This window comes from Pieris napi, chromosome 19 (assembly GCF_905475465.1).
Source record: "Pieris napi chromosome 19, ilPieNapi1.2, whole genome shotgun sequence".
NCBI lineage: Eukaryota > Metazoa > Arthropoda > Insecta > Lepidoptera > Pieridae > Pieris > Pieris napi.
The window spans coordinates 4,363,517-4,390,998 of NC_062252.1; the positions used below are offsets into that span (position 1 = coordinate 4,363,517).

The 27,482-nt window shown below is 31.2% G+C and overlaps 1 protein-coding gene and 1 long non-coding RNA gene across 5 annotated transcripts; both read right to left on the reverse strand.

The window, feature by feature from the left end:
- Positions 1 to 747: 747 nt before the first annotated feature.
- On the reverse strand, positions 748 to 27,482 carry LOC125059257 (DNA-binding protein D-ETS-4). 4 transcript variants are annotated; one of them, XM_047663621.1, is made up of 6 exons: positions 27,250 to 27,482; positions 9,371 to 10,139; positions 8,800 to 8,954; positions 6,253 to 6,397; positions 3,793 to 3,942; positions 748 to 1,728 (listed from the first exon to the last, which is right to left on the reverse strand). In XM_047663621.1, exons 1-6 carry the CDS (start codon positions 27,286 to 27,288, stop codon positions 1,538 to 1,540), a joined length of 1,449 nt encoding a protein of 482 aa, XP_047519577.1. In that variant the 5' UTR covers positions 27,289 to 27,482; the 3' UTR covers positions 748 to 1,537. The 4 variants fall into 4 exon arrangements, with proteins under 4 accessions (XP_047519577.1, XP_047519576.1, XP_047519579.1 ...); XM_047663620.1 differs by lacking the exon at positions 27,250 to 27,482 and adding an exon at positions 16,511 to 16,638; XM_047663623.1 differs by lacking the exon at positions 27,250 to 27,482 and adding an exon at positions 12,443 to 12,562.
- Positions 26,533 to 27,240, reverse strand: LOC125059260. The gene is made up of 2 exons (XR_007118626.1): positions 27,057 to 27,240; positions 26,533 to 26,961 (listed from the first exon to the last, which is right to left on the reverse strand). It is a non-coding gene; the product is annotated as an uncharacterized LOC125059260 (long non-coding RNA).

The following is a 27,482-nucleotide window of genomic DNA, read 5'->3' on the forward strand; positions in this document are numbered from 1 at the left end:
TCATAGAAAACATATTTTCATTGAAATTGTATATATTTCTAATAGTTGTTAAGAAATAAATAGGCTTTTTATTATATTTATTTATTTATATGTACATTCATATAGTAAAAAAACAAACAGAAGGTATCTATGTCCGCCAAAAAGTCTAAAATATAAAATGCAATGACCTATTCCAAAAATGGTTGCTTCGATTTACGTATAGGTATATATGCCAGCAATTTCCTCCTATTACGCTTTTAATTTTCTGCAATATACGGACACGAGAGAGGCAGGGAACAACATCATTCCCCTCCCCCCGCGGAGGTCGTACTCCCCTCTCTTCGAAAGGCACTTTCACTCGAAGAATTTCGTCGCTGGTCCAATGACGTCATATTTGCGCAACCTGATGCAATGTGAAGCTAAACTTATGCATTTCATATTCGGCTTTGTTTTGCAATTTAGGCTTGCATCTTCATAAGGTTGTACCGTTTAAAATATTTCTCAAAAATTTATAAAACTGTAGGTATATTAATACTATGAAAAACAAGTATATTTTACGTTTAGGCAAGAACAAAAACATCAGGATTTTGTTTTCAGTGTAATTACGTTCCTACCTACGCAATATTGGTATTACATCTTCGGTATAGGTACTTACATAACGACTTAAGTCGCAAGTCCTGTCATTAAAAAATATGTAGTCGTTTACACAAAGATTTCAAAGGAGGTTATCTTATCAACAACTAATTAAACAAAGAATTAAAAGTCAAATTACAGTTTTAAATGGCCATTTATTTCATATCAATATTACATTATTGATTCATATATTATTAGTTTGGTTGTAAAATCTATGAACGCTAACTGCGTCAAATTAAATTCACTTAATCTAACTTAGACGACCCGACACCGTTTGATAATAATATAAGTTACAGTTACATCGGTACATACATCCGATATTAATTTTGTCCCGAATAAATTAAGCGAGTTATTTATCTATTTGGCACAAAATTCGTTCATTCGCGTATTACTTCGCGGGTATACTTATAAAACTAAATTGCAAGTGTCCCTATGTTTACTCTACTGTAAACATCTTTCATATAACGTACACATGTAATGCAATAATCCAAATCTATACTAGTAATATCGTTAAATAATCTCACATAACACGTTTTGATTTATTTACAAACTAACCTAAAAGTTCATAGAACGTACTAGAAATATATCATAGATATATGGGATAAACATTACCGACTTTCGAAGTACAATTGAACCATTATCGATTACTACCGTACTCTAATCGTCGGTAAAAAAAACTTAATTCTAAACACAATCATTACCCGTCCAATAGAATTCTAGAGAAAATTACCTTTCTCGAATTGTATGGAGGGATTTCAATCGGTTTCTCGATTAAGGCGTACTCGCCTGAATCGACACCGATAGACATTGAATCAACTGTTTCGAATTTAAAGTTTTAAAATTCGTACAGTTTTCTACTCGTCCGCATTACCGCGGCTCTCGAACCACTATATACAACTATTTACAATGACATTACTTTCGTAATTTACAAACAGTAAGGATGGCAGAATTGGTAGACAAGCCGCTGACTTCGCTCTGTTTTCTTCATGATGCCTTTCTTGTAGTACTGTCTGATGCTTCTCGAAAGTTTATCGTAGTTCATAGCTGGCCGGTTCTTTCTCTTCCCCCACAGTCGGGCAACACGAACTGAATCTTCAATTTTGAAGACACCGTTACCTGTGTGACAACATTTGAATTAACCATTGTTTGATTGAACGTGCATGATAATTGGGTACTTAGATACGTGCGCCCGCGCACGCTCTTCTTTTATCAGATTAATACGTTTGCGAAGACAGCAAATGTTACTATAATAGCATTAAATTCACGCATCTTGAGCACAGGATCATAGGGGATGGTGAAGTTATATTAAATTTTATGTTCACTTTAAACATTTGCAAAATAAGACAAATTTATATTTGTACTTGTGCCTTATCATTAAACTGAAACTATGTTAAAATTACCATAACAGTAGGTAGTCGTGAATACCAAAAATAGAATGCATTAATATAAATTATAACGATATATACGGATATCTATGGTATTAGGCGAGTCACGAAGCTACCTTTAAGAGAGCTTTATGCCTGAAGGTTTATAGTACCTGATGGTAAATGGCTCGCTCACCTTGGCATGAGAATGTCGATATGGTTAAAGAGACAAAGCGCTTGATCAAAGGTTTGTTCAGAAAATATAATGGCAAGTTTACTTTATTGTTTTATCGGCAATAGTTCAAGCTATCGTGCAAAAGCTTTAATCAATTAAGCCTAGAAATAAATCGTAAGTTAAACAGTCACCAGTCCTACTAACTACATTACTGAAAATTATTATTATTGATCGTATCTTATGGATGACTTTGACAATGTACTGTAATGTGATGTAGATAGTTTTTAGCTATATCCTAATAATATTATAAACGCGAAAGTTAGTAAGTATGGATGGATACTGCTACTGAATAGATTGTAACTCTACAATAATATAGCTTATACGTCAGAATAACACAAAGGCTAAAATGTATAAAGAGATAGAGAGATGATCTGCGATGAGAAAGAGACCATCTGCGAGCTATTCTGGCATGCGCTGCCAAAACCGACAGAGTTACACATTGTATGATGCAAATGTGTATCTTAAATAGTCAATAAAATTAGTAGTTTTTTTCTACGCCATGCTAATATAAGCTACTCGAAATACTGCACAGACAAAGTCGCGGGCACCAGCTAGTCAGTTTATAACTGTTAGAAGTTTAATATTGTCGAATGGCTTTTTATGATATTGGTATAATGATACGGTTCGGTGTACAATAAATTATTTTTTTTCTCGGCGCCATGTGTAATTTACATTTTTATTAGAAACTGGTTTTGATAATTGAGATTGTTTAAAATTTATAATCTGTTATAACTTAGACCGAAATCAATCGACTTACTATAATAGCACAAGTGGTATTTATCTAAATTGAGAGTCATTTATTTTGATATTTTAATTGATCCTATATTCTGCTTGTTTTTGTTGAAATATATACTAATCAGCAGAGATTTTTTTTAAATATGTGTCCCTGGGCGTATCATGCTATAATGTTTATATATATATCTTCGTTATAACATACGGTAGGTATTAGACATAAACGTTTTTTATATGTAAATGAGCTTATTAATGAATAAGAGTGAATTGAAGGGAATTGAATTTTACACTTCCGACATATTTTTCAACGTCCATTAAAGACTTTTAAATATTCGAGCTTTATTTATTTTAATTTTAATATTTAATTCATTGCCAGTCACTTGTCAGTCGTGTAAGGAAATAATTATTTTGTCATTACATATACGTTTTTTACAGAAAATACTTGAACTTATTGACGTATTTGTTATGTCGACTAATTTTAGTAGTTAATATGGTTTTATAACTGAGAGTTTATTTAGACATAGACATACACATAGATCTCATATTTAGTTACTTACATTGTGATATATAATTAAACACCCATCATCTAATAAAAAAACTTGTTTTTTTTATGATTGGACAATTCACACCAATTGACCTAGTCCCATGCTAAGCTGGTGAAGCTTGTGTTATGGGTATGTACTAGGCAACACAGACTTCATGAGGTTCATAACGGACATTTAAAAAAAGTTGCATAATGTAAATCGTCTAAGCAAATTATGTCTAGAATTATAAAATTATGTATACAAATTTTTTTTTGTATTATAGTAATAGAAATATTAAGAAACAAAATAAGTATAAATTACTTACTTCGATCTAACCACCGTATAGCAGATCCATGTACGTGGGGTGACGCCAGCAATTCTTTGAGAAATTGCCATAAATGTATGTGAGTACTGCCTGTCTTTACTTTGCCTCCACCTTGACTTATGCTCGTACCAGCTGACTCTGAATCTTCATCTAAAACAAAGTATAGTTTGTTATGTATACGGTAAAATCCAGAGATATTTTATTTTAAGCGGTTTGTCGGGTTTATAAGTAATCTTATATCTTTGTCTAAACATATATTTATATTATACTTGTTATGATTGAACTCCCATGTAAGACGTAAACAGATTTTATATAGCATATTTTTTATTTTTAAAATATTTTTTGGGACTTTTTTCTAGAAATTTACCAAAACTTTTATCTGTTTCCTTTATTAAACTAGTATTATATGTAAAAACTTAAATAAAAATTGTTTTATTATTCTGAAAGTCATTCGCATTTGCAATGTTAATTTTATTTTAAGTTAAAAATACCTCATGTTTAACTTTAAATTGCTTAATTATTTGTAATATACGTATTGGAGAATTAAAACAGGTTCTAACGTTAATATTATTACAATGTCAGCTCATCTATCTTGATAGCGACCTTGCGTTCAACAAGTTCTAAAATCTAGGTTGTCGGGAAGATACAAAAACTTGGATATCACATATATGGTCATCGTTTTACTTAGTATGTAGTTTAGATTGATGGATAACTGTATAGACAGTATTTAATTGAGTACACTTCTAAAATAACGAGTGTTTATTATCGATTCATTGAACTTTTAACATCGATATATTTACTGTTTATGTATTAGTGAGGGGACACATTTAATCATTTATTACTTTTGAATCTATTTATTCAGAGAATGATTAGCGGCGATCAAGATCATGAGTAACATAACATTTTTCAAATTATCACAGAGCATGAAAACGACAGATTACAATTAATATAATGTTTACATTAGTGTTTTACAAAAAAAAAGTTTTTAAAACAGATTTACTTTAATTAAGTTGACCAACAAGATGTTCTATATAGATAATCTATATCATAAAACTGTATAAATGTTTCCTTTGTTAGATTAAATAAAACTTATTTAACAAAAACTCGCGTGAATCAATATTAGTTATATAGATAATAGTATTTTTATGATTTATTACATCCAGCATCGTTTTTGTCTAGAATTGCTGGAGTTACGATATAAATCTATCCTTATGAGGAATGCCTTAGCGAGATAATTGTCGATAGCTGTTTCCTGTGCTACTATCGACACCTTTTTACAGATCCTAACAGGGGAACGTTGATTTCTTTCATGATTCTAATTGATATCCGTTGCGACCTACATGTGGGGTATCTGTTTCATCGTTATTCAACCGGTCATTAGAAGCTTCATAGAAATAGATTTAATCTTTAAATTTTTAGTGCAGCAGTACTGGCATTAGCGAGCGACTCTCATTACTCAGGTATAATAAGTAAAATAGGTTTTCCAGCTATTCGCATTTTTTATAGATTTTAATGAAACATGCAGAACGCCATAGTACTAAAGACAATTAAAATAAATAGTTGTATCCGATAGTACTTTGTCGCTAGCAAGTAGGTAGTGGTTCGTGATAATATTTAAAAAAAATATAAAGCGGTATGCGATTTTAAACTCTTAGAATTTCTTAAGTGCGCAATAGATTTTAGTGCCGTTTTTCTCCATACCTAGATCGAAAGATCTCCTGTCTCTGAAGAAATTGACGGCCTTTTTTTTTAAATACACCTAAGTAGGTATAATATAAAACCCATGAAATAAACACGATAACTCAACATTGACCTCATTCATATATCTCACAAACACTACGATAAACGATTATCGTTTTGTAATAACTGTTGCATAGATTATATTGACTACATCATTTGTCATATTCCAAGCGACATTTTGTGTAAATCAAGCGTCCCTATTCTGTCTATAGATCGTCGTAAAGCGCAAACAACTCTTGGTCATATATCATGCCTCGTTTGTCTCATATGTGGGTCCACGTCTAACGGTTGATCACAATGTATCGGCGTGCCACGTTCAAACGAGCCATTTCTATTCGTATTTATTTACGTCAATTATTTCTTACCCAGCTTATCATTGTAATTATATTTATGTTTTTAAATTGCTTCCCGCTTATTCGCTTGTCTACTTTGTATTGCTAAACCAATGCAATACCCTATGTGTATGCCGACAATACCAAAATGGGAAATTTGGTATACGCCTAATAGGTTGGTGAGTTTAGTTGATGACGCATTAGATGCGCAAAAGACGTTAAAAGGGTTCTTCTTACGAAAAGTATGAAATTAAAATTATGTCGTATCCAAATTAAAATCACGAAAAATATAATAATTTACTAAACAAGATGTTTACATTGCCAGAAATGCTGATATAAAAAAATGCAACTTCCAATGTATGTGGTTTAAGTCAATGTAAAATATTACCTTCACTCGTATCTTCAGCAGAAGGAAGACCAACTGGCGTGGGCTTAGGGGAGGGTTGCTCCTGCTCTGCCCACGGAGTACTCCTCCAACTATCATGTCGTGCTGCTTTCCAGATCTCTAACTGAGCGTGTAATGTGCTTCCCGCCTGTAAGAAAATTTCTATTGAGAATTTTTGATTTATTACAAAACTGTCTAACGACTTTCCATACCATTAATTTTATTTTGCATTTTATGGGTAATATTTTCAAAAATTACACCCGTGGCAGAATACATATATAAATAATTAATTTAATAATATTAATACACAATATCTTGAAACTGCGATATCTTTATACAAAAATAAATGATGTAAATAAATTATATATAATTATATTTAAAGGAATTTATAATTAAGTTTGTTATGGAAGAGCTGACACAGGTATTTTTTTACTTAGGGTTCCCAAATCTTACACAATGTAATGCATATGTACTTATAATGAATAAACACATTGTTTTTTATAAACGTACTCTCTATAGCTCGCAAGTATTCATGTATTTGGACTTTCAAGCTCTTTATTAGCTTCGGCGACATTTGGAAGCAGACCAGGTTTATGCGATTTGTATGCAAACATAGAAAAGCTGATATCACAGCGACTTTCATCGGCCTTGGAGAAAGTCGATCCATTGGTGCGTATGATGACAACTATCTTCCCACTACAGGCATTATATTAGGATTACATGCCATCCAAGGAAAATACGAAACTCGTTTTATATGACTAAATCTTATTTACGCGTGTAGGATATTTATGACCTATTTTGAATAATTCAGTATCTACCTACTAACCTATGGTACCCAGGTATAATAATATTGTTTTTACTTCACAATATCACAAGAAAGGAGAAAAAATAAATGTAGATAAATACAAATGTGCGGTATTACTGCTAAAAGTAGATTCTTCCAGGCATACCGACCAGCCTTGCGATTCTGTAACTCACTTTTGGAGTCGAGACTTTGAGTTCGCAAGGCAGTACAGGAATACATCAGGAAATTCATGAGTAATTGACATGTTTAGTTTCCGACAGACGCTTTTTACGTAACATAAAGTTCAAGATAGCCTGTGACTACCTCGGTCCAGTCCAGTGCAGGCAGGGAACAAAATATAAATTCAAGTATAATTTGCTGTGAAGGAATCGAGCCCGATACTTCAGGTGCTTCTTTAAGAAACCCTCTGCGCAAACATTAATTTTCACTTGTTCACCAAATTTTATTTTATTGAAATTCATATCTACTTGGCAAATATATAAATTATGACGCAAATTAATGCTTATGATAATTAGTAATGCGCTAATCACGAATTACGCAGTGTAGATAAATACTTTTTACTACATATTAATGTATAAATTATTCAAGATCGGCTCCACAGTAGCACCGATATCAAAAAAATAACAACTGACTTTGAAAACAATGCATTTTTAATTTTGAAATATAATTCAGTTATTATTTCGGTAATAAATGTTTTTGGCAAAAAAACATGAGTGACAAAACTTGTCTTATATTTATTGATTTAAGGTAGCGAATGTAACCTTTTCTCCGATTAAAAAGTTAACTTATTTAGTAGATAAAAAGTTTTAATTCACGATTATGAATACGGCTATTATTCTACAATTTCTGTGTTACAGGAACAATTATATGGAATAATACTGGAGTACTGGTCTACAACATTAACTTGTACTTTCTGGGATTTCCAAAGAGAGTTCTGATTTGAGTAATAATTGCATAATGGTAACCCGATTCAGTAAACGGATTTCCTTACTCGCAACTATAGTTGACGCAACGATTTAAGGTTAGGAAACAGCTTACAAGTTTGAAATAAAATACATAATAACTAGGGTGGATAATTATAATGGCTAAGCAATTATGTAAAATAGGAATGAGATACAATAGATTGAGGTGACACTTTCGTTTTATTTTAAAAGACTGTTTATATAATACATAATACACTAGTATTATCCGTGCTGCTTCTTTGTCATTTAATGGAATAACACAAATATAAAGTACATATGTCACTACTTTTTAAGAACACTTAGCGCTTGGATTTCGAGTCATACGTATATTCTTTACCTTAAGAACTAGTACCAACGTTTCTCCGTATATATTTATAACTTATTAGACTCCAAGACAATAAATATTTTATTTAGTTATTTTTAGGTTTTATTACGTCTTAGCTATGATATAAATAAATATTTAATTCGATTCAATTACAATATATCATTATTATATATAGGACGTTGAGGTATGATAATTTGACCTTAAACATAGCAGGGTCATAGATTAAATAACCTAAAAATATTATCAACAACAATATTTGTGACTTAAATTATTGATGTCACGTGTTTAAATTTGAATTGTCAAATAATATAACACATTATTTTTCTTCAGAATTACGAGAAAATTAATGATTAATAACATAAGAGACTGAATCATAATATAGAAAATCCATTACACAACTTAATATTTGCTAAAGGTGAAACAAAAGAATCAATCACACATTGTGAAATATACCATACCTGGGGAGCTCTTTGGTTGAAATCTTCCTCACTTAAGGCGACTAATGCTGGACCATCCATAGCAAAATATTCTGTAGGCACCATTGGTAGGTTGTAATGTTGGACCGTGAACATCACCCAAGATTTAACGTCACTCGCACTCCATTGCATTGGATCTGGTAACAAATTAACTTTATTAAGCTTTCTTTGAAGTAACTGTTATCGTAGTTGACATTTTGACTTCTCTATCTCGTATTATCATAAAACTCCAACGCCATCCATTACCAATATTTACATTTAATACATAATTAGTTATATGACATCAAACTTACAATATTGATATCAAAGATCTTCATACCATTTATCTATAGACGACCGATAAATTGCGTAATCATCTATTCTCAGAAACGATTTACAGTTGTGATGTGTTTAAGCTATTACTTGGAAATATTTGATTTTTTATTATCATTTACCATAAACGTGACGTCATTTATATTAATTATGCTAATAACAATATACACTAGTTGTCCTACTAGCTATTATGTTAAAATGACACATTAATATGTGACCTCTATAATATAAAGTGACTCACCTGGTGATATGCCCAGAACTGTGCACGTGTTGTCAACATCTCGTTTTGATTGCTCAATGGCCATAGAAAGCATACGGTCTATATCAGGTGCCACCAAAACATCGTTGTCAGCACCTCCACTGCTTTCTTCCATTTTTACTGTTCCTAGTTCTATGGGAATTGGTCTCAAATTGTGCCTCTTTTGGAATGTTGTATCTTCCAGCGCTGATCTTAATAAAATGTGATCTCTTGGCTCTTCGACTTCTAATTTCGGCGTAATGTACTGATGTTGTATGCTGTCTTGCAGTATTTGATTCTCTTTCAATAGTTCCTCTATGTCAATATATTCTTCGTGTTGCGGAACTGGTGAGGAGTATTGATTATAACTGCTGTAGGAGGAGCCTGAAGGTGACAAAGGATAGGGTGAGGCAAAACCGGGCACTGTGAGCCTATTTGGTTCTTCTTTGATGAATATTGGAGAGTATTGGAATGAGTTATAAGGTGAAGAGGGTTGAAGAGCAACTGTGGGAATATTACCTTCGTCTGATGATGGCGAGGGTGTAGAATAGGCTTCAAAGTCGTAAAGACGCTCTAATAATTGATTGTCTTCTGGATAGGGAGGAGGTGGCTTGTTATGTGTAGGTGGGGAATGTAACATGGGCTCAGGTGGAGACTCTGCACCGAGTAGGCGCAACAGATGGTGTATGTCGGAGGGTGAGGCTGGTACGGCTCTTTCACTTTGAGACGCTGAAGGCGGGCTAAACCCGGACCTTGGTACTGTCTGTGGCATCTGTAAACAATGAACGTAATTTAAAACTCATGTGTGATAAAACAGGGCCTGGTCGTTATAGTGGTTTAAACCAAAATAGCTCATAGAGATGAGTTTTTAAAAAATAGAATTATTGTTTATACATATTTTAGAACAGTTATTGCGTACTTAGAATAATGCTTGCGTCAAGATTCGCGAACCGGCATAAATCCAGATGTCTTAAAATCTCATACCCATACTTTGTTTATTTATTTTACGTCAACGATTCCTATATTTAACGAATCCGCCTACTGTAAACTGCTATTTCAGTTTCCACCTGCATTATTAGTTTTGGTCTTAATTACCGATGTTTAATTTAATTCAACTAAAATTGAACTGTTGAAAATATGTAGGAAAATAAAAATAACTTACTCTCAACAAAGAAAGGCCCATCTCGATTAACTATAAAAATGAGACTGATTGACGCATTTTCCTAAGCATCATACAAGGATGAGGACCGGTCAGGTCAGTTTATCAACTCTTGTGATAGTATAAGTAGGAAAATTCTTTGCATTGTACAATTATCTAGGTAATTGTAATTTGATTTGTTTAGATGTTTTATTTTCAATCTGAATTTAAATAAACTTAGGAACGTGAAAATGCTTCGAAAAATAAACATATTGACTTCCATGTATCAACCTAAATATGAATAATTAAGAGAATATTTTTGTGGCGTAACCTGTTGCGTCAATACTAGGTATGCGGAAGTATATAGACTTACACACCTCGTAGGAAACAACCAACATTTTATTAAATTTATTAAATCGAATCTAAGGTATCAAGTTAACCAGGTGCAAAGTTTAATTTTACAAAGAAATATAAAATCGTCGATCGATCTATCTATAGCTATAAGACCCATCACATTTCCTTTCCCATTGCATACACAAAGACTTAGTTATAGGAAATTGAATCATTACCAGTATTACTTATTTTTATATTCGTAAAATGTATCTACTTTATTTTTTACAACAGCAAGTGTTAAGACGGTAAAGAAAAAAAGATTACTATAAATCCAATCGGCTATTGGCTAACTCAGTAATTTCTGATAGCAATACAGATGTTATTTTTAGTTATTAAGTTAAGAAATACATCTTAAATTAACAATTTAAATGTCAAATTTGAGTTCGCCTATTAGTTTGCGCCATAAACGGAAGTATTCGTGACCTGACAATGTCTGTTACAATTTAAACTAGACCTTGGGTTTTTCACGAACTAGCTCCTTTGTGCCCATAGACCGTCAAACTTAAGATATCACTTGTCAATGTACCATATTGATGTGGATATTGTTTGTAAACCATTATTGACCATAGATTGACAAATATTGCAATAATAATACTTAATTTTTTTTCCACTAACATCTTATGTCTATAGTTTGAATGGTGTTTAATATAATATTTAATTTCTCAGTTTGTTCGGGAATATAAAACTCTATAGAACTCTTTTCCACTTGATTCGAAATTCGAATTATTTGACATGTCAATCATAAATAACGGCCCACAGACGGTTAAGCTTTATAAAACAAAAAAGGGTAGTTATAAATTCAAATTGAACCTTACACTAAATCGTTTCCTTCTGGTTAATAATACAGTTTAAATTGGCATACGTATAACACGAAATTAAAATGCTCGAGAACAATAGTTTAGCATAATTTAACTATAACAATACAAAGCTCGTTATTAGATGTCTCAGTGCGATTAAAGTTAAATTGCCCATTAGTCTTTTGTACAACAAAGTTTTGCTTCGAATAAACAAAATTGTACAAGCAATTTTAACCTATTTGCTATGATAATAAAGCTCAAATATGCGTAGCTCTTAGCTTTTTGCAATGTATTTTGCTATGCTTTAATCCTTTTACGGTTATTAAACCAGGTTCAGCATGCATTAAAAACATGTTTGGACAACTTTTTTTAAAATGTGGAAATTCCGAATCACTACGACAGATTAAAACATCAAGCATAATAATTTAACATTTTATAAATATGATTTAACGCTTGATTACGTCATCACTTTAATCTGTATGGAATATATTAAAACACAAAAAAGACGACAGTTATCCTATAATGAGTAAAAACTTTCGTGTATTGTATTTGACATCAAAATTAAAATAAAACTCAGCATAATAAAATCCTACCCTCCAATACTGATTAGATATAAAGAAGGAAGAGGGTAAAGAAATAAGGTAAAATAACCCTTATGTTCTCAGTAAGACGGTTCTAAGACCTATCACTAAAACTCACTTGATATTCGCATTCCATTGTTCACTTGAATTAAATGCAAACACTCACTCGAAACTGTCAGCTGGTTGTCGCTAGTCCATGTTTGAGGTTAACCGGCGTTTAGAGGTTACACAATGTTACGTATCGCCCATTACCGCGTGTGTACCGCGAGTAGATCACACAGCCACTGAGCGCTGCGTCCGCGCACGAAGGCTTTGATTCAATGAACGCCTGCGTCACGCCGGGAAATACGCTTCTATCGATCTCAATAGAGCCTGCATCTTAACAATACGTTACTATCCATACGTCAACAAGTAATTAACTTCAATGACAGTTGTCTATTTTCGGTGGCCTAACACAATCTTTTCAATTGTTTCGTCAAGCACTCGGTACGATGTAATAACTTATAGGCAGCACGAAAACATTTCCGTACAAAGAACTTAATTATATTAATAAATATCAAAGTATCTCTGATAATAATTTTTCAGCTTTGCACACTTCACACAGGAATCTTCAGTCTCCGAAATTTGACAGAAGTTGTCGGTTTTCTCACGTTATTTACAATCTTACGCAAGACATTAATGTGCACACAGAAATATGCATTAATGTACAGCTGTGATTTAGATGCAAGACCTCAGGATTGAGTATCGCCTACCTAAACCACTAAGCCAACACTGCTTTGTGCAGCTGCGGTGATTTCACGAATACTATTGGAAATCAAGCTTCTGTATATGCTGGGCGCTGTTCAATCTTTCGAGTGTACGTTGAGTATCTGTCAAATTGAGGTAAACGAAGGTTGAGTTTAATCAGGTAATACGTAATTACCACAACCCAGGTCAAACTTTCAATGTGTTACAGCTCTTTACTTTCACAAGTGTTATATCAAACGCTCGCATTCTTAAGGTTAAATAAATTGAAGATTGAACTACGTAAAGAATAAGCTACGAATTGCTACGGTTCGTAGGCGAGCGAACATGTTGGACTTTCAGTTCAGTTTCCATGTAAATATTTAAATTATTAATAAAATTAATTAATGCTTTCGACTATGTGATCTTATTTAAAATAATTTCAAGGTTCGAAATTTAAATCTAAGTCTATTACAATATGATTTATTAAGTGTCTTAAAATTTCAGTATTTCCTTAAATTACTAGAAAAACTAGCGACCCTAAAACCTTTTAGGTCTGGGACTCAGATTTCTGTTTCGTGATTATTTAATTGTCTTAATAGACACGCATGTCATCTGTCGTCTGTGACATAAGGCATGGCGGTTTGCGATGTTTTCCTTCACCGTACAAGCGAGTGTTAAAGGCACTAACAAAGAGTCCATTGCCGGATATCTAACCATATGTTACTAATACCTAGTAATATAATAAATTAACATTTAGTATACATATTAATAAGGTAAGTTCCATTAAATCCTATTAAGAAAAACCATAGCATATCCTTTGGCTATGATAATTTTCCAAGTAGCGCACTTGTATAACAATTGTGCACGTTAGTCATAGCGTACTTAACGTCTCACATAATGTTATAGGTCCCATATAGCATAATTACATATAAATTAACACCTACTATTATGTATACTAATTTAAATATCACGTGAATTGTATCATAGGGAAGAACGCGTTATTTATGAATCCTTTTTGAGATATGATAGTTTAATTATATTATTTTTATGGAGATAATTTAAGAGGAGCTCGTGATGCTCAAAATTTAGTCTTGAGTTGAATTTATTTATTAGCATAAGTAAGTAGCAAAAATTCAATATTACCGTCACGACTATATTTTATTACTATGTTTAATATTATTTCATTTTAATGTTTACTTTGAGAGTTATATAGCCTTAAGCCAACTTTATTCATAAAATTACCAATAATTAATAAAGTTACTTTAATATTACCTTGCTATAGACAGCTTTAATCAAAGATTGTTGTGCTACTGTATTACTTCTGATTTAGGCATTTAACAGAGGAAACTAGTTTTTTCTACTACAATCGCGGTCACACTTATAAACCTTTTGGATTGGACAATGACGTCATTACTTCATTCATTGTCTAATTTTATCTAAGACGAAGCACGTGGGAAAAACTTTTGTCCGTGATATAATTGTTTACACAATAAACGTATCTACAGTTTTGTTATTTAGCAATAACTCAGCTTATTTCGATGGGATAAAGTTGAATATTTATTACCCTCTTAACAAATGTTGATTTATTCATGTTTTCTTAGAATTCTTCATTTGCGTAGGCTAGCGTGTTAGCGTCTATTTGCAAAGTACAGATATGAGAAAAAATTCACCTTTAAGGACTTGTTATTATGGAAAATTATATCAGTCAATTAGATTAAGTCTGTAGATATCGCAACTTTGATTCGAACATGTACAAGATTTGTTTTGTCACCTTATTACTTTTAAAACCTTAGCACTATTTTCGAGATCTCATAAAGATATTATATCTCTAAATTAAACATTTCGAAGGAATAATGTCGCCGTTTGAGTCTCATAGCAGGTTTAAAAAGAAGACTAAATAAAAAGAAACAAAAAATACAAAGGGCAATTTTGCTTTTGCTATTTTATCCTTCTTTTGGTTTTTTAATACTACGTAGAGACAATCATATAGCAAGTATATATTGTAAGTTACCATAATCTAAAGACGTAATTAACAAGGTAAGGTCATGGCATACCGCAAGGATCATCATTGGTGACGACTATATTTGACGTATTGATTGAGCCTTAGCGTGTGCTAAATTATTAAAATCGTAGAGAAACAAAAAGTCATAGTTACTCCAATAAAAATTATAATAGAACTGAAAAAAATATTGTACACGTTAATGAAGTTTTGAAGCATGTGAATTACATTTGAATATATTTTTGCAACATTGGCTAGTTTATTAATAGAGTAAAGTCTTGAATCAAAAACTTTTTGATTACTTTGTCAGCCAGTGTATTAAGAAAATCACGATTAAATTTAAATTTTAATAGCATCAAACGTTCAAGTTCAAGTCAAAATCCAGTAAGATTTGCCATTTATTACACTACATTACAATATAGATGATTCATAGAATCAATGCAATTCAAAATTGCACATGGTGAATGTGCAATTTTGCACGCATGCTTTACAGTCCAGAAAGGGTTATCTAACCCTAGGCACGTGCTTCGATTGAAAACTACTATAAACACAGGTTATGCAATCGGAATTGCCAATACAGCTTTACCGCCCACTCAAAAAGAACTTGGTTTGTCCAAAGTGTCGTCTATTTTTAGCGCGAATTACGCGTACTTCGTGACATCATCTACTTAAAAGTTACTGCTGGAACCTTATCGGAATTATTCCCTATTTATATAAAATTTGGATGGGCCCGATTACCACGAAATTGACACGTGCGTGTTCTATTTGTTATCTATGCCTCCACAGATAACAATACAGTCAAAATCTGTTATAACGACATCGAAGGGATTACTCATATTTGGTCGTAAAAGCGATAGTCGTAACAGCCGATGACGTTGTTATTAAGTACCTAATACAATAGAATTCAGCCGGGAACTTTGATTTTAGTCAATAAAACTGGTATGTTGTTCTAAAATCTAAACGATGTCGTCGTAAACGGTTTTGACTGTAGTTCCTTTGTGACATAATCTTATCATTGAATAATTTATGCTTATGATAATTCTGTACTTAGTAAAACTTTAATGATATCATTGTTAACAAAATTTGTATAAAATTGTATGTTTCCATATTTATTCAATTAATAAAATGGTTACTATGGCAACGTAGTAATTGTGATTTTAATTAAAAAATAGGGTAATTGAACCTTATATCTATATTATTTAAAGTTATCGTTATGCTGACACTTATCTAACTCACAAAATAATTTAATGGTTTTCTAATTATTACTAAGTATTAAACAAAAATCGACTGACAATTTCTTGTATTACTATAATTAGGTAATTGAAATAGGAATATCTACCTTATGTATGGATTTTAAATAATTAATTAATACAATAATATAATATTTTTGTAGTCATTAATTTTCATTAAGTGATGTCTTTTAAAATACTACGACTACATTTAGTCACGCTCCCGAAAATAAAATATATAAATTTAAGAAATTTTATATATTTCAAAGATTTATAATACCTGAATACGATAATATCCAAATTCTCTGCAATCAACCTCCAAAAAAGTCACCATTGCACATATAAAAAAATTGAGAAGTCGTTTATAAAGACGTGTCACTGCTCACGAATCAATCCCAGTGTATTTAAATTTAAAATCATAATTTTGATTATGAAATTATCAGCCGCATTATCGTAAAGGACAAAGGTCGTTGCGATAACTAAATTGTTACTATTCGGTGCGCATTCCGACGAGGAAAATATATACAATTAAACTGAAATGTTTATATTTTCATAACTTTGATAAAACACCACATGAATAGTTAATTGGCAAAGATAAAAAAATTACGTTAAAATACCAGCATCTTTCTTCATTGTTAATCTTTTAATTGCCAAAATCTTGGTATGCATATGTTAATAAAGAGCTAGGCTGCTACATTTGCCAATATTTGGCTTTCCAATACTTTATATTAATATTACAGTAACATGCTACAACTTAACGATTTAGGTAAACATATTAGAATTATACCTTTAAAAATATTATGTCTACTAAATAATAAACCCACTTTAAATCCAAACTGTTAAAAAAAATACATATCAAATGGATGTTACTTTTGTTATCTACGTTAGTTGTACGTGTAGTCTACGTTAGTTATTCTTATTTCCGTTTCTTTGTGTTCTGCAGTATGGACCCCTTTTGGGTAAACGCCTCCTCCTGAACTTTCCATATGGATCTGTTGTTTAGATCCTCCATCCAATTCTCCCCAGAAACCCTTACTAAGTCGTGAGCCCATCGATTTTTGCTGAAAGTCCCCTCCAGGGAGTGGCTTCGACCGTCCATCTTTTATCTGTGCATCTTCTTCTTCATATTCAGTTGTAAAGCGTGGGTTAGCGCGTCGGTGATCTTCGTTTTCACCCTGATGTGGTCACTTCGAATTTTGTGGATCTTTTTTCTTTTTAGAATGCTCCGTTCCATTGATAGGTACTAGTCACTTTCGACTTCATTCTTTCCGTGAACGTCCTCCCGCAGGCATGGGAGGATGCTTGTGTCCATAACAGACTATTTTAGGTCTAGGCTGTAGTTTCCTTTTAACATTTATTTTAATAACCAGTATCTAATCCAAGGTTTTATAACCCTTATTGCCATTTTTTCCTCATTATTAGTTATATAAAAGGATATTTGTTTTCCTAAATAGGTATACATATTTTGTAACATATTCTATTTTATTTCTTCCAATATTGATATATCTTCTTTTCAGGCTGTTGGTCATTATGGCTTCAGATCTCATGCTTCATATGCAGACTTCGTTACGTTCATTTTTAGACCAATATTTGAACTCGCCTTGTCCAGGGACGAAACCATTGGTTCTAATTCTTAGTACTGCCAAAATAGTGATGTCATCAGCAAACCTAAGATGACTAAGATGCCGACTGTTAATTCTACTACCTTTATGTGACCAATCTATATTCCCAAATATTATCATTTCAAGAACGACCACGAAAAGTTTAGGGAAATAATATGTCTAATTATTACATTGACTGTAGCTTTATTATTTCACATAAAACCAGGGTAAACGACCGATGTGGTGGAGTTGAGTGTGGTGTGTGGAGTGGTCCATTCAGATACTAAGTAGTGAAAACAAAGTGACATCAACCTTCAGATCCAAAGTAGTTCGAGGGATAAACATATTTATGTTTCGAAAGTATGAATGAAGCACTTGGAGATATTGTAATACATCAGAAAACGCAATAATGTCCAAATAATTTACCCAAAGAACCTTAAAAGGATGCAGGTATGCAATCTTGTATCCCACATATAAAACCGCAAATAGTAACTTGTATAATAAAATATATTTATATGTATATGATGTTTGTACCTATTCTTTTTCATATAATAATTTTCTTTTTACTAATATAAGTAAAAAGTAAAATCAACTAAAGCATGATTGTGATTTTGTTTCATTTAGAATTTATAGCAACAAAGCTTGCGCTCAAACTGGTTTCAAGGCTGGATTTCCCGCTTCGCCACAAAATGGCCGACCGTGCACACGATTTAATAAATATAAAACACAAATATTTTTTGGGACTCACGAAAGATATATATCTAGAAATAGTGGCAATAATATCATTGTTATTAATAAATTTAAATTTGAACATTGAAATAAGTATTCAAGTTGAATTGTCTTAAATATTATAGTTGATCCATGCTTGTAATAATTAATTTAAAGTAATGGAATATTTAATCTTGTTTTGTAATGTCAGTTAACATGAACTTATGTTTAGGAAAAGCCTAAACTGACCACTACTATAATATGTAAATAAAAATCGTAATTGTCTCCAGTAAGTCAGTTTTATGAATAAACAAGCAGATGTATGGATATATATTACTAAGTACTGAAATTATGTAGGTAACAGAAGCGCATTTAGTTGTTATTTGAAATCTAAAATAAAAAAACAACGCGATCAAAAACTGTTTAAATCGAACAAAAAGTAATCTATTTAAAACATATATATGCCGTTTTCTTTCTTTATGAGTATATAATATATACTATATATTCCTTTTAGAACAATTTGTCATCTCTACTTCATTTCAAGGTGCGTACATATCTTAAACAATTAGCAGGCGGAAGCGTAATGTAACACGATATATAACAATTGAAATCTTTTTATACCATTAATTGATTGTTATTAAACAAGATCAATTATTAGGTACAGCTTAAAGGACAAGCTGAACCAGTTCCGTAGGTACGAAGTGGTATACATACAAGGCCGTCGTGTCTTGACGCAAATTCCCTTTCACTAAATCGATTGGATATTATGCGTACATTGGACCTATTATATCCACAAAAACTCTGCAAGTCGTGATCATGTTTGTCTCAGAGTTTTCTTTAAACAAAAAATATATCTAAATAAGAAACTATTTCTGGCGCTATAACGCATATCTGAATGATTTAAGTGATTATTAATATTTCTTTATAGGTAATGGTCTTTCGTGTCATCAAAATCTAATATTTTTTTGGGAGTCGCGCTTAGCTCTAAGTCTCCAACACACACGTACCGCTTTCCTCCCGATTATTTATAACGTAAGTACTATAGATTTAACCTACGTAGAAGGCTATATTAATGCACCGACAGGATTCAAACATGCGACCTAATGGAGACTGCTACCGAGTCCAGTCTTGCATATTCCTCTTAATGACATTTCGAATAGTAGAGTATTCTACTTGTATGTGATATTAATACTTTAGCCAAATCTGTAGCCTATTCGCATAGAATAATAAATATACAGGAAAAAAGGGATATTAAAGCATATGGTTTATTTTTAGGTTTGTTCGATTCCAACCTTTTAAATCTATTTATCGTAATATTTTGTCACGTTTATTTATTAGAAAAAATATACAAGAGTAAAAGGGACAAGGTAATAGCTGTTTGAAGCTTACATTTAGAACCATTATTTCAAATTTCTAATACTATTTTAAGATTTTTGTATATGAGGGATACACGCGAATTAAGACGTAGTATTAATGGTATACATAGGTCGTTAACATTAATATAAACTTAACGTGTACAACGAAAAATGTGACATATTACAATATTCATTGGTCCATCTAGAAAAAAATAATATTATATAGTAAAACACCAAGTTATCTATATTATAATTTAAGGAAAATTTTTGATTACTATAAAACGTGCGCGTGCTTTATTTTGTTTATAGTTAAACATAAAAATATCGGTAGCATTGCTAATTTGCTAAGATATTAACGTATATGTGCTATTCGCGTTATAAATTAACATGTTTACCGAAATAATATGAATAGGAGATAAATGCTATATATTTTATATATGATTATTATTACGATTTTATAAATATCGTAAAAATAATTTATATGATAATAATAATATGTATTAAATGTACTAAAACACAGTGTACAATAACAGGAATCTTTACATGAAATGCATAATAAATCTTTAATAAACGTTTTGCTTTATACATGAGATATTCTTTGCAAATTCGTATCATAAAAAATATTTAAAAATATTAAGTTTCTTAGGCTGAATCATGTATGTCAACTACTTCTGATGCGCTTATGAATTATTAACAGATAAAAATTAATTAATTAAAATAATTAATTATTTAATTAATTAAATTATTAATTATTGACATTCCTGACTTCCTCGTTAAGGTAAATTTTAGAACTAAATTGAATAATTACGAGTATACTTATAAAAAGACAAGTGTACTTTACTAACAATATATTGATTTTATTTCGTTCAAGGTAGAATTTATCATCATTGTAAAAAATATGAACAACCTTCCAAAACACCAGATTACTAACATAAATTGCATTTCAATCGACTCTGACTCATAGAAATTTCTTAAGCGAGTCGGAATTTGCAATGTTCACTATTTTCCTCTTTAAGCACAGCTTTCGTAACATAATGACTCACTAAGGTTCATAAGATGCGAAAGCCTTTTATATCTTCACACTTCACAGCATCGCGTTTTGTCACAATAATATTAGAATGTAATAAGAACAATAAGATCCCGTGGGTAACGAAGGTGCTTATGACGAATCAGCTTAAAACTGAGCTTTGGAGAAGAAATAACAATAAAAAACTACTAGGTAGTTTAGTGGGAGCAGTATTTGCTTATAGGCTACAGCGTGTGACTCTTATCCCTGAGGTCGTGGGTTAGGAAAGGAAAAAACATCGTAAGGAAACAGCACAACTGGCCCCAAAAAGTCGACCGCGTGTATGACAGTGTGGGCACAGGACAAACTTTGCCTATTAGAAAAAATAAATGAACACAAAATAGAGACAAAAATCTGAGGTGAAGACCTTAAAAAGGTTGTAGCGCCACTGGATTTTTAGTAACTTCTACTTCATTTCTTTAATTTTACGGAGCATTATAAAACCTAGTGAGGTATAGTTTTTAAATTCTATACCTAGTTTTATTATAACGCTTTTCCTACAGTATACAATAATTATAAAACTTTGTTTGTATAAAGATAAATTTATTAAGTTGAATCTTGTATTATAATGGGTGGTTAGAAATTAAATTACATTGCATTAATGTTACATAAATAATTTAATTAATTTCAACTGAAGTTGGACCTGTCATAACAGACAAAACAATGTTGAAGAAGACTTCTTGCTCTCAATACTCTGAACTCACTCTCGGATAAGATGACGAATTACTAGAATAGAATTAAAGAAATAAAACACTCACTTTGTTGTATGTATTGAAAGCATTTATCTATAAATAAAACATATACCGCGCAGGTATGGTAGAAAGGTTGTATGAAAATAGACTTACAACGTCAAAGCCCATATAAGTAATTAATTTCCATAAACATTTTGTATAGAGTAAAGAAGTAACTCAAGTCACGTAACGTGAAAACAGAAGGCAGTGTCCTCGACCTCGATAAACGGTGAAAATCTGACCGCAAACAAGGCGCTGTTTTGCGAAGTTACGACATTTTTGCTTCTTCAGTTTTAACGTTCCATTTCTAAATTCTTGAACGATTTACATATATTAAAATCGCAATGTTAAAGTTGCATATACTTTCGAATAAATATATCTAAGTGTATTGTAGAATATACTATTGTAACTATACAAACTACGGCTTAAAAATTGCTTTAATTTTTTTCAATCGCAACCTAAAGTCATGGGGGAAGCCAAAGTCCTGGACCATAAGAGAATGGGACAGGACCGGAGTGTCAAGAAAGCATATCTGGATCGACGGACGTCGACCGGTCCAGATATCGCTGATAGGCGCCATGGAGAAGGACTTGGCGATTGGCAAGTAGCAGCGCAGCGCAAGATCGTCGGATTCTCTAATCTCTTGTCTCGGAGACAAAAACTAATTTTGGGTATTTGCGCGAGAAGAGGAAGGGCTATCAGTGTCAAAACTAAGTATTTATATTAGAACACTAAAAAGTCGATACCATCTTTGTTTAATAAATAAAAAATATATTTTATTATAACATCGCTCTGTAATTAGAGATTATGTAGTTTAAAAAATACTAACATGCTACAATTATTAATAAATATAATCACGACGGTATATTTCTTGATTGAGTGCGTACATAATAGATTTTTTTTAAATACAGTTATTTGTCAATTCCTAATAAATTTTCACAAATTTTTCGCACTCGTAGTGATGTTGCGGGCCACAGGAATTAACTTTATAGCAAGTTTAAACCTTAAACTACGAGTAGCTTCCAAACTGTGTCTTCTTTAACATATAACAGGAAAATTTATAAGAATTAGATAAAGACAATGATTGTCTATTATAAAATAACTAGGCCTCTGAGTGTGGGAAAATAATTATTGAGGTATGCGTAACAGTCATACTGGGTGACTTATACGTAGAAAGAATGTTGCTAATATTTATTTCTAGGCGTTTAAGCTTATTTAAATACAATGTACTATCAGCAAAAAACGATTTACTATTGTAAGATCAGTGTGCCAATTTAATAGCTCGTTAGTTCTTTTGATTTTAAAATTTGTCTATGTCGTCTGGATTATATAATGATGTATAAAATAATAAAGAAACCTATATAGGCTTCTTAAAAAACATGAGTGTAATAACTTTGAATTTAGAATTTATATTTTTCGATTTATATGTCACTTGTGTTTATAATAATAAATAAAATTATTTAATAACAATAATAACTAAATATTTATCGTATTCGTTTTATATTAATAATAGTAATAATATAAATATATATAATTATTTTACAAGAATAATTGTAAATACGCTTCTGCTGATCGTATTTCGCCGGCTTTTTATGATTCGAATATGTCCTTTGTATTGTATTGAACGTGTTGTAATTTCATTCATTGGGGAATCATGACTAACGCTTATATCTTGAGAAATAAAAAAATATCTATAAGCATGTGATTTTTTTTATTGATTAAAATATAATTATTTACGGGTGATTCACTAACTTTACTAACTTTAACTTGTATGCGCAATTCACTAAATTTGTAGCCGTGTTTTTGACATTTGATAGGTGACATCTGACAAAACCATGGCATGCAAGTCACGACCCTATGCAAACATCTTTTGTTTCAATTCTATAGTTTCTTTTTGGTCATTGATGCACTCGTTCTTATTATTTACCTAAAAAATTAATTATCAATAAATAAGAATATTAAGTCAAAGTCACGGATGACGGCTCACATTTTCATATTGATACTCTTTGGGTGTCTGTTTTAAAATTGACTTTTTAAATAAGAAATTTATAGGCCTTCATTTGTAATTGGCTGACTTTCATCGTCTTACGTTCATTGAACTGTCCAGATAAATATATAAAGATATATTACCGTATTTAATGTAATAATTTCAGAATAATTTATTATTACTTAGCAAGGACGTTTGATAAGACGTCACATTTAGTTTTTATCATCTTCTATCATTTTGACCTTACCTAATCTACTACGTTATATTATTGTTTAAACACACGAAATAATAAAAAATATATATATACCTTTAATTCCCTGTATTCTTTTTAAACAACACACATCATAAGTAATATCTATTACATATTTAATTTATTTATCCTCTTTAAATAAGACTTTATATAATCATTTTGTATATGGCTTGTATATGGCGAATCACGAAAACATAATCACAAATTCTAAATTCACCAATTAAATATTTATATAGTGTGGAAAACAGAGAAAGCTATAATAAGACCCCTCTTGCATAAATGAAGACTGAACACGCACAGTCTAGAATCTAGATTATCTAATTAACAAGAAGAAAATAGTTTTAAACTTTTTTAAAACTATTTTCTTATTATTAGTCTCTTAGCTATTAGTCTGTGGTTTTTTAATTGTTAAGTGCTCAGCGCTGTGCCTAACATACGTTGTAGATTTTTGGATTGACCTTACATAGTATAACCGGAGCGGAGCATATACTAAAAATATCTATTGAGACCTTCGTAATATTAGAAATTTCCATCACCTCAATCGTCACCCAAACGGGTATAGCGCACCTGACTCTCACGCTAGCAGAGAACTATGGCCGGGGCACACACCTGATGATAGTATTCCATTAAAGTTACGAAAAAAACGTAGTACAAGTAGTAAATTAATAACATCGACATAATACCATTTCCCCGATTGACAAGAAACCACGTAGTGTAACAAAAACTATTCTATATTTGGACAATAGCTATCATTAACTTCTTGCGTATCTCTTTCTTGCCATTTTCCATTTTAATGGACAAAGAGAGCGATGTAGAGCGAGCACTATACCAATGACGAAAATCGAGAAATAATATAAAATCTATAAATTAATAAAAAATAGTAGGTACTGAACTCTTTGTTAAGGCAGATTATAGGTTATATACCGACAGATATAAAAGAATAAAAACGACATTAATTACCTGTAGCATATTATCAATTTGCATATAAATTAATATTTTAAACAAATGGCATTTTTAATTTGTGACCTTCTATTACCAGACAGTTATTGGTTTAAATGATTATAAAATAATCGATTACAAGTGTCTGATTACCTGTGAAGTAATGATAAGAGGATTGAGTCAAATATATTTTAAGAATATCTATCATTTTGATTATAAAATTCATTAATTCACAATACATTTAAAATGTCAATTTCATAATTAATGTCATCACAATTGTAAATCACATAACATATTAAATTACTATGAAGAGATTTATTAGATAATTTATATATTATATGACATATTATAACACTGGAAGGTTATTCTAAAAGTTAACGACAATTTTTTTTATTATTATTACTTTTTGATTAAATTAGTTTGATAGATTTTATTAATTTTTTCAATATAACGAATCATAATAGAAGAATATAAATTAAATTATTACAAAAGTAATATTAGGTATATTGTCGTACTATTGCGTCTGATAGTTTTTTGTTTTCTTGCTTTAAAGCTAATTGCATAATAACGCTAACAAGTATCTTATAAATGAACAATCGTTGATCGCGATACAAAGAAACATTATACTGATTGTTAGTAGTTACAATCACACCAACAATAAGATAAAAAATGATTTTAATAAAACAACTATCACTTGGAAAGTTACGAGTAAACCAGTTTCAATCAGGTGTATATTGGACTAGGTTTTTGAAGCACGTAATCAACGGAAACATAAGCTGAAACCTTACTGATAATAACATTATCATCTACCTGGTGACTGGTCTTTTGTGGACTGGATTTTAGAAAACTTAAGTATTTTGTCGTCCTGGAAATCTTACAATCTGTTTCTTTACAGAAAAAGTAAGTTTTTGACGTACGAAAGTGTTTAAGTGTGTGAGTAACCTTAGATCTATGTTCTAGACATTGAATAAACTGCGTAAAACACTAACTAACGATAAAAACTTGGGACCAGATATCTGAAATGATCTAGGAAATCCAGAAAGGAAATAACATTATATATACGTAAAACTACTATCTAAAATAAATATATTTAGTGAAAAACTGGCTTCATATGAATCCTAAGTGGATATAACACTAAGCTACTATTAAACTAATCTTCAAATAAATTTTGATTACTTCCTTTTTATATTACAAGAGGGCGCTTTTAAACATTATTTGAAGTTTTATTTCCTATTGAATTTTAATTTATATAGGATTAGTATTGTTTCAATATAGCAAAACACTGTTAAACTACGTAAATAAAGCACTTAAGAGATAAGAACTTTATCACTTGTATAACTAAGTGTAACTTACATTAATTATTACGTTTATTATAAATAAAAACAAAAATATATTAATATATGTAATTTAGACAAAACACTATTTAATGTTAATATATTATGTATATAATTTTAATATCAGTTGAACGTTTAAAAGAGTAGCGCAAAAACATTGCCAATAAAATAAAACAAGCTTTAAAAAAATCAGTCGCCATTTTGAATTTTGGACGACAATGTTTTTTTAGTTAATAACCAGTATTAAAGGGAAGAGTTCGTAGTTTAAAATACATAGTCAGTTAAAATAATTTAGAATTTAGCAAGATTTAACACTAAAATAAAACATGTATAATTTTTCCTAGATGTATATTGGTTCTCTCAAGGCAGCGCCATCTATGTTGTCAAATTGTACTTAGTACTTTACTTAATCTATTAAAGGGTAAAGTGAAGGGTCAAATTAAACATCGCAAATACAGTTAATATGTAATTCTTTGTCAACTTGAAATATAAAAATGGTCTCTTTTAAATATTTTACCTTCGCTTAGACGACCTAAAAACATACTTATATAGATTGCTAAATAACCATTATCTATCCTGTCTCAAATGCTCTTCAAGACAGGTACAAATTACAAAATATAGTAATCAAAAAGTAGTAGTTATTCTTAAAATCGTACTATCAAACATTTCCACAACATGGAGATTCTTAAATAATGGAAAACTTCCAACGTGTGGCCACTGGCCAATTTATCGTCCGAAGCGACGCGTGACGAATCGCACACTTAAAAACAAACAATTTACATCTTATAAAGTAATTTCTAACGATGTCACAGCTCACGGGATGTGCTATGAATTAACAAAACAAAGATCTTTTACCCATGTGGTTGTATTATGAAAAACCGTTCACGTTTTATGCAAATACAGACTCGAGTCGCGAGCAGCGAGCGAAAACTAGAAAGTTACCCACACAAATGTACACGCGCACACTAAGAAGCTCTTTATACTATTACTATTCAATTTCATAACTGCTATAAAATATCCAAAACACAATTAAAAAAATTAAACTCACCGCTTCTGACTCCTCAGTTAGACCGTTCTCCCACAACATTTTATCGTAAACAAAAGTCACTTCCAAAATAGATTTGTAAAGTAAGCAATCAGTCCATTCCGTAGTATTTGTTTACAGAGAAAATTTTCATCCCGTTTTTATTTATATTTGAAAATTCCGCCGTGCGCGAGTGCTATCGGCAGTGCTTTGGCGTTGTATGCGCAAGCGGCCGATTCAACGTTTGCCAACGAAAC

Coding starts and splice junctions, on each gene's coding strand:
- LOC125059257 (XM_047663620.1), bottom strand. CDS start 16,564: ATGGTGACTTTTTTGGAGGTTGATTGCAGAGAATTTGGATATTATCGT. Junction 10,140..16,510: donor TTGGATATTATCGTATTCAG/GTATTATAAATC, acceptor CATTGTTTACAG/ATGCCACAGACAGTACCAAG. Junction 8,955..9,370: donor AGTTCTGGGCATATCACCAG/GTGAGTCACTTT, acceptor ATTTGTTACCAG/ATCCAATGCAATGGAGTGCG.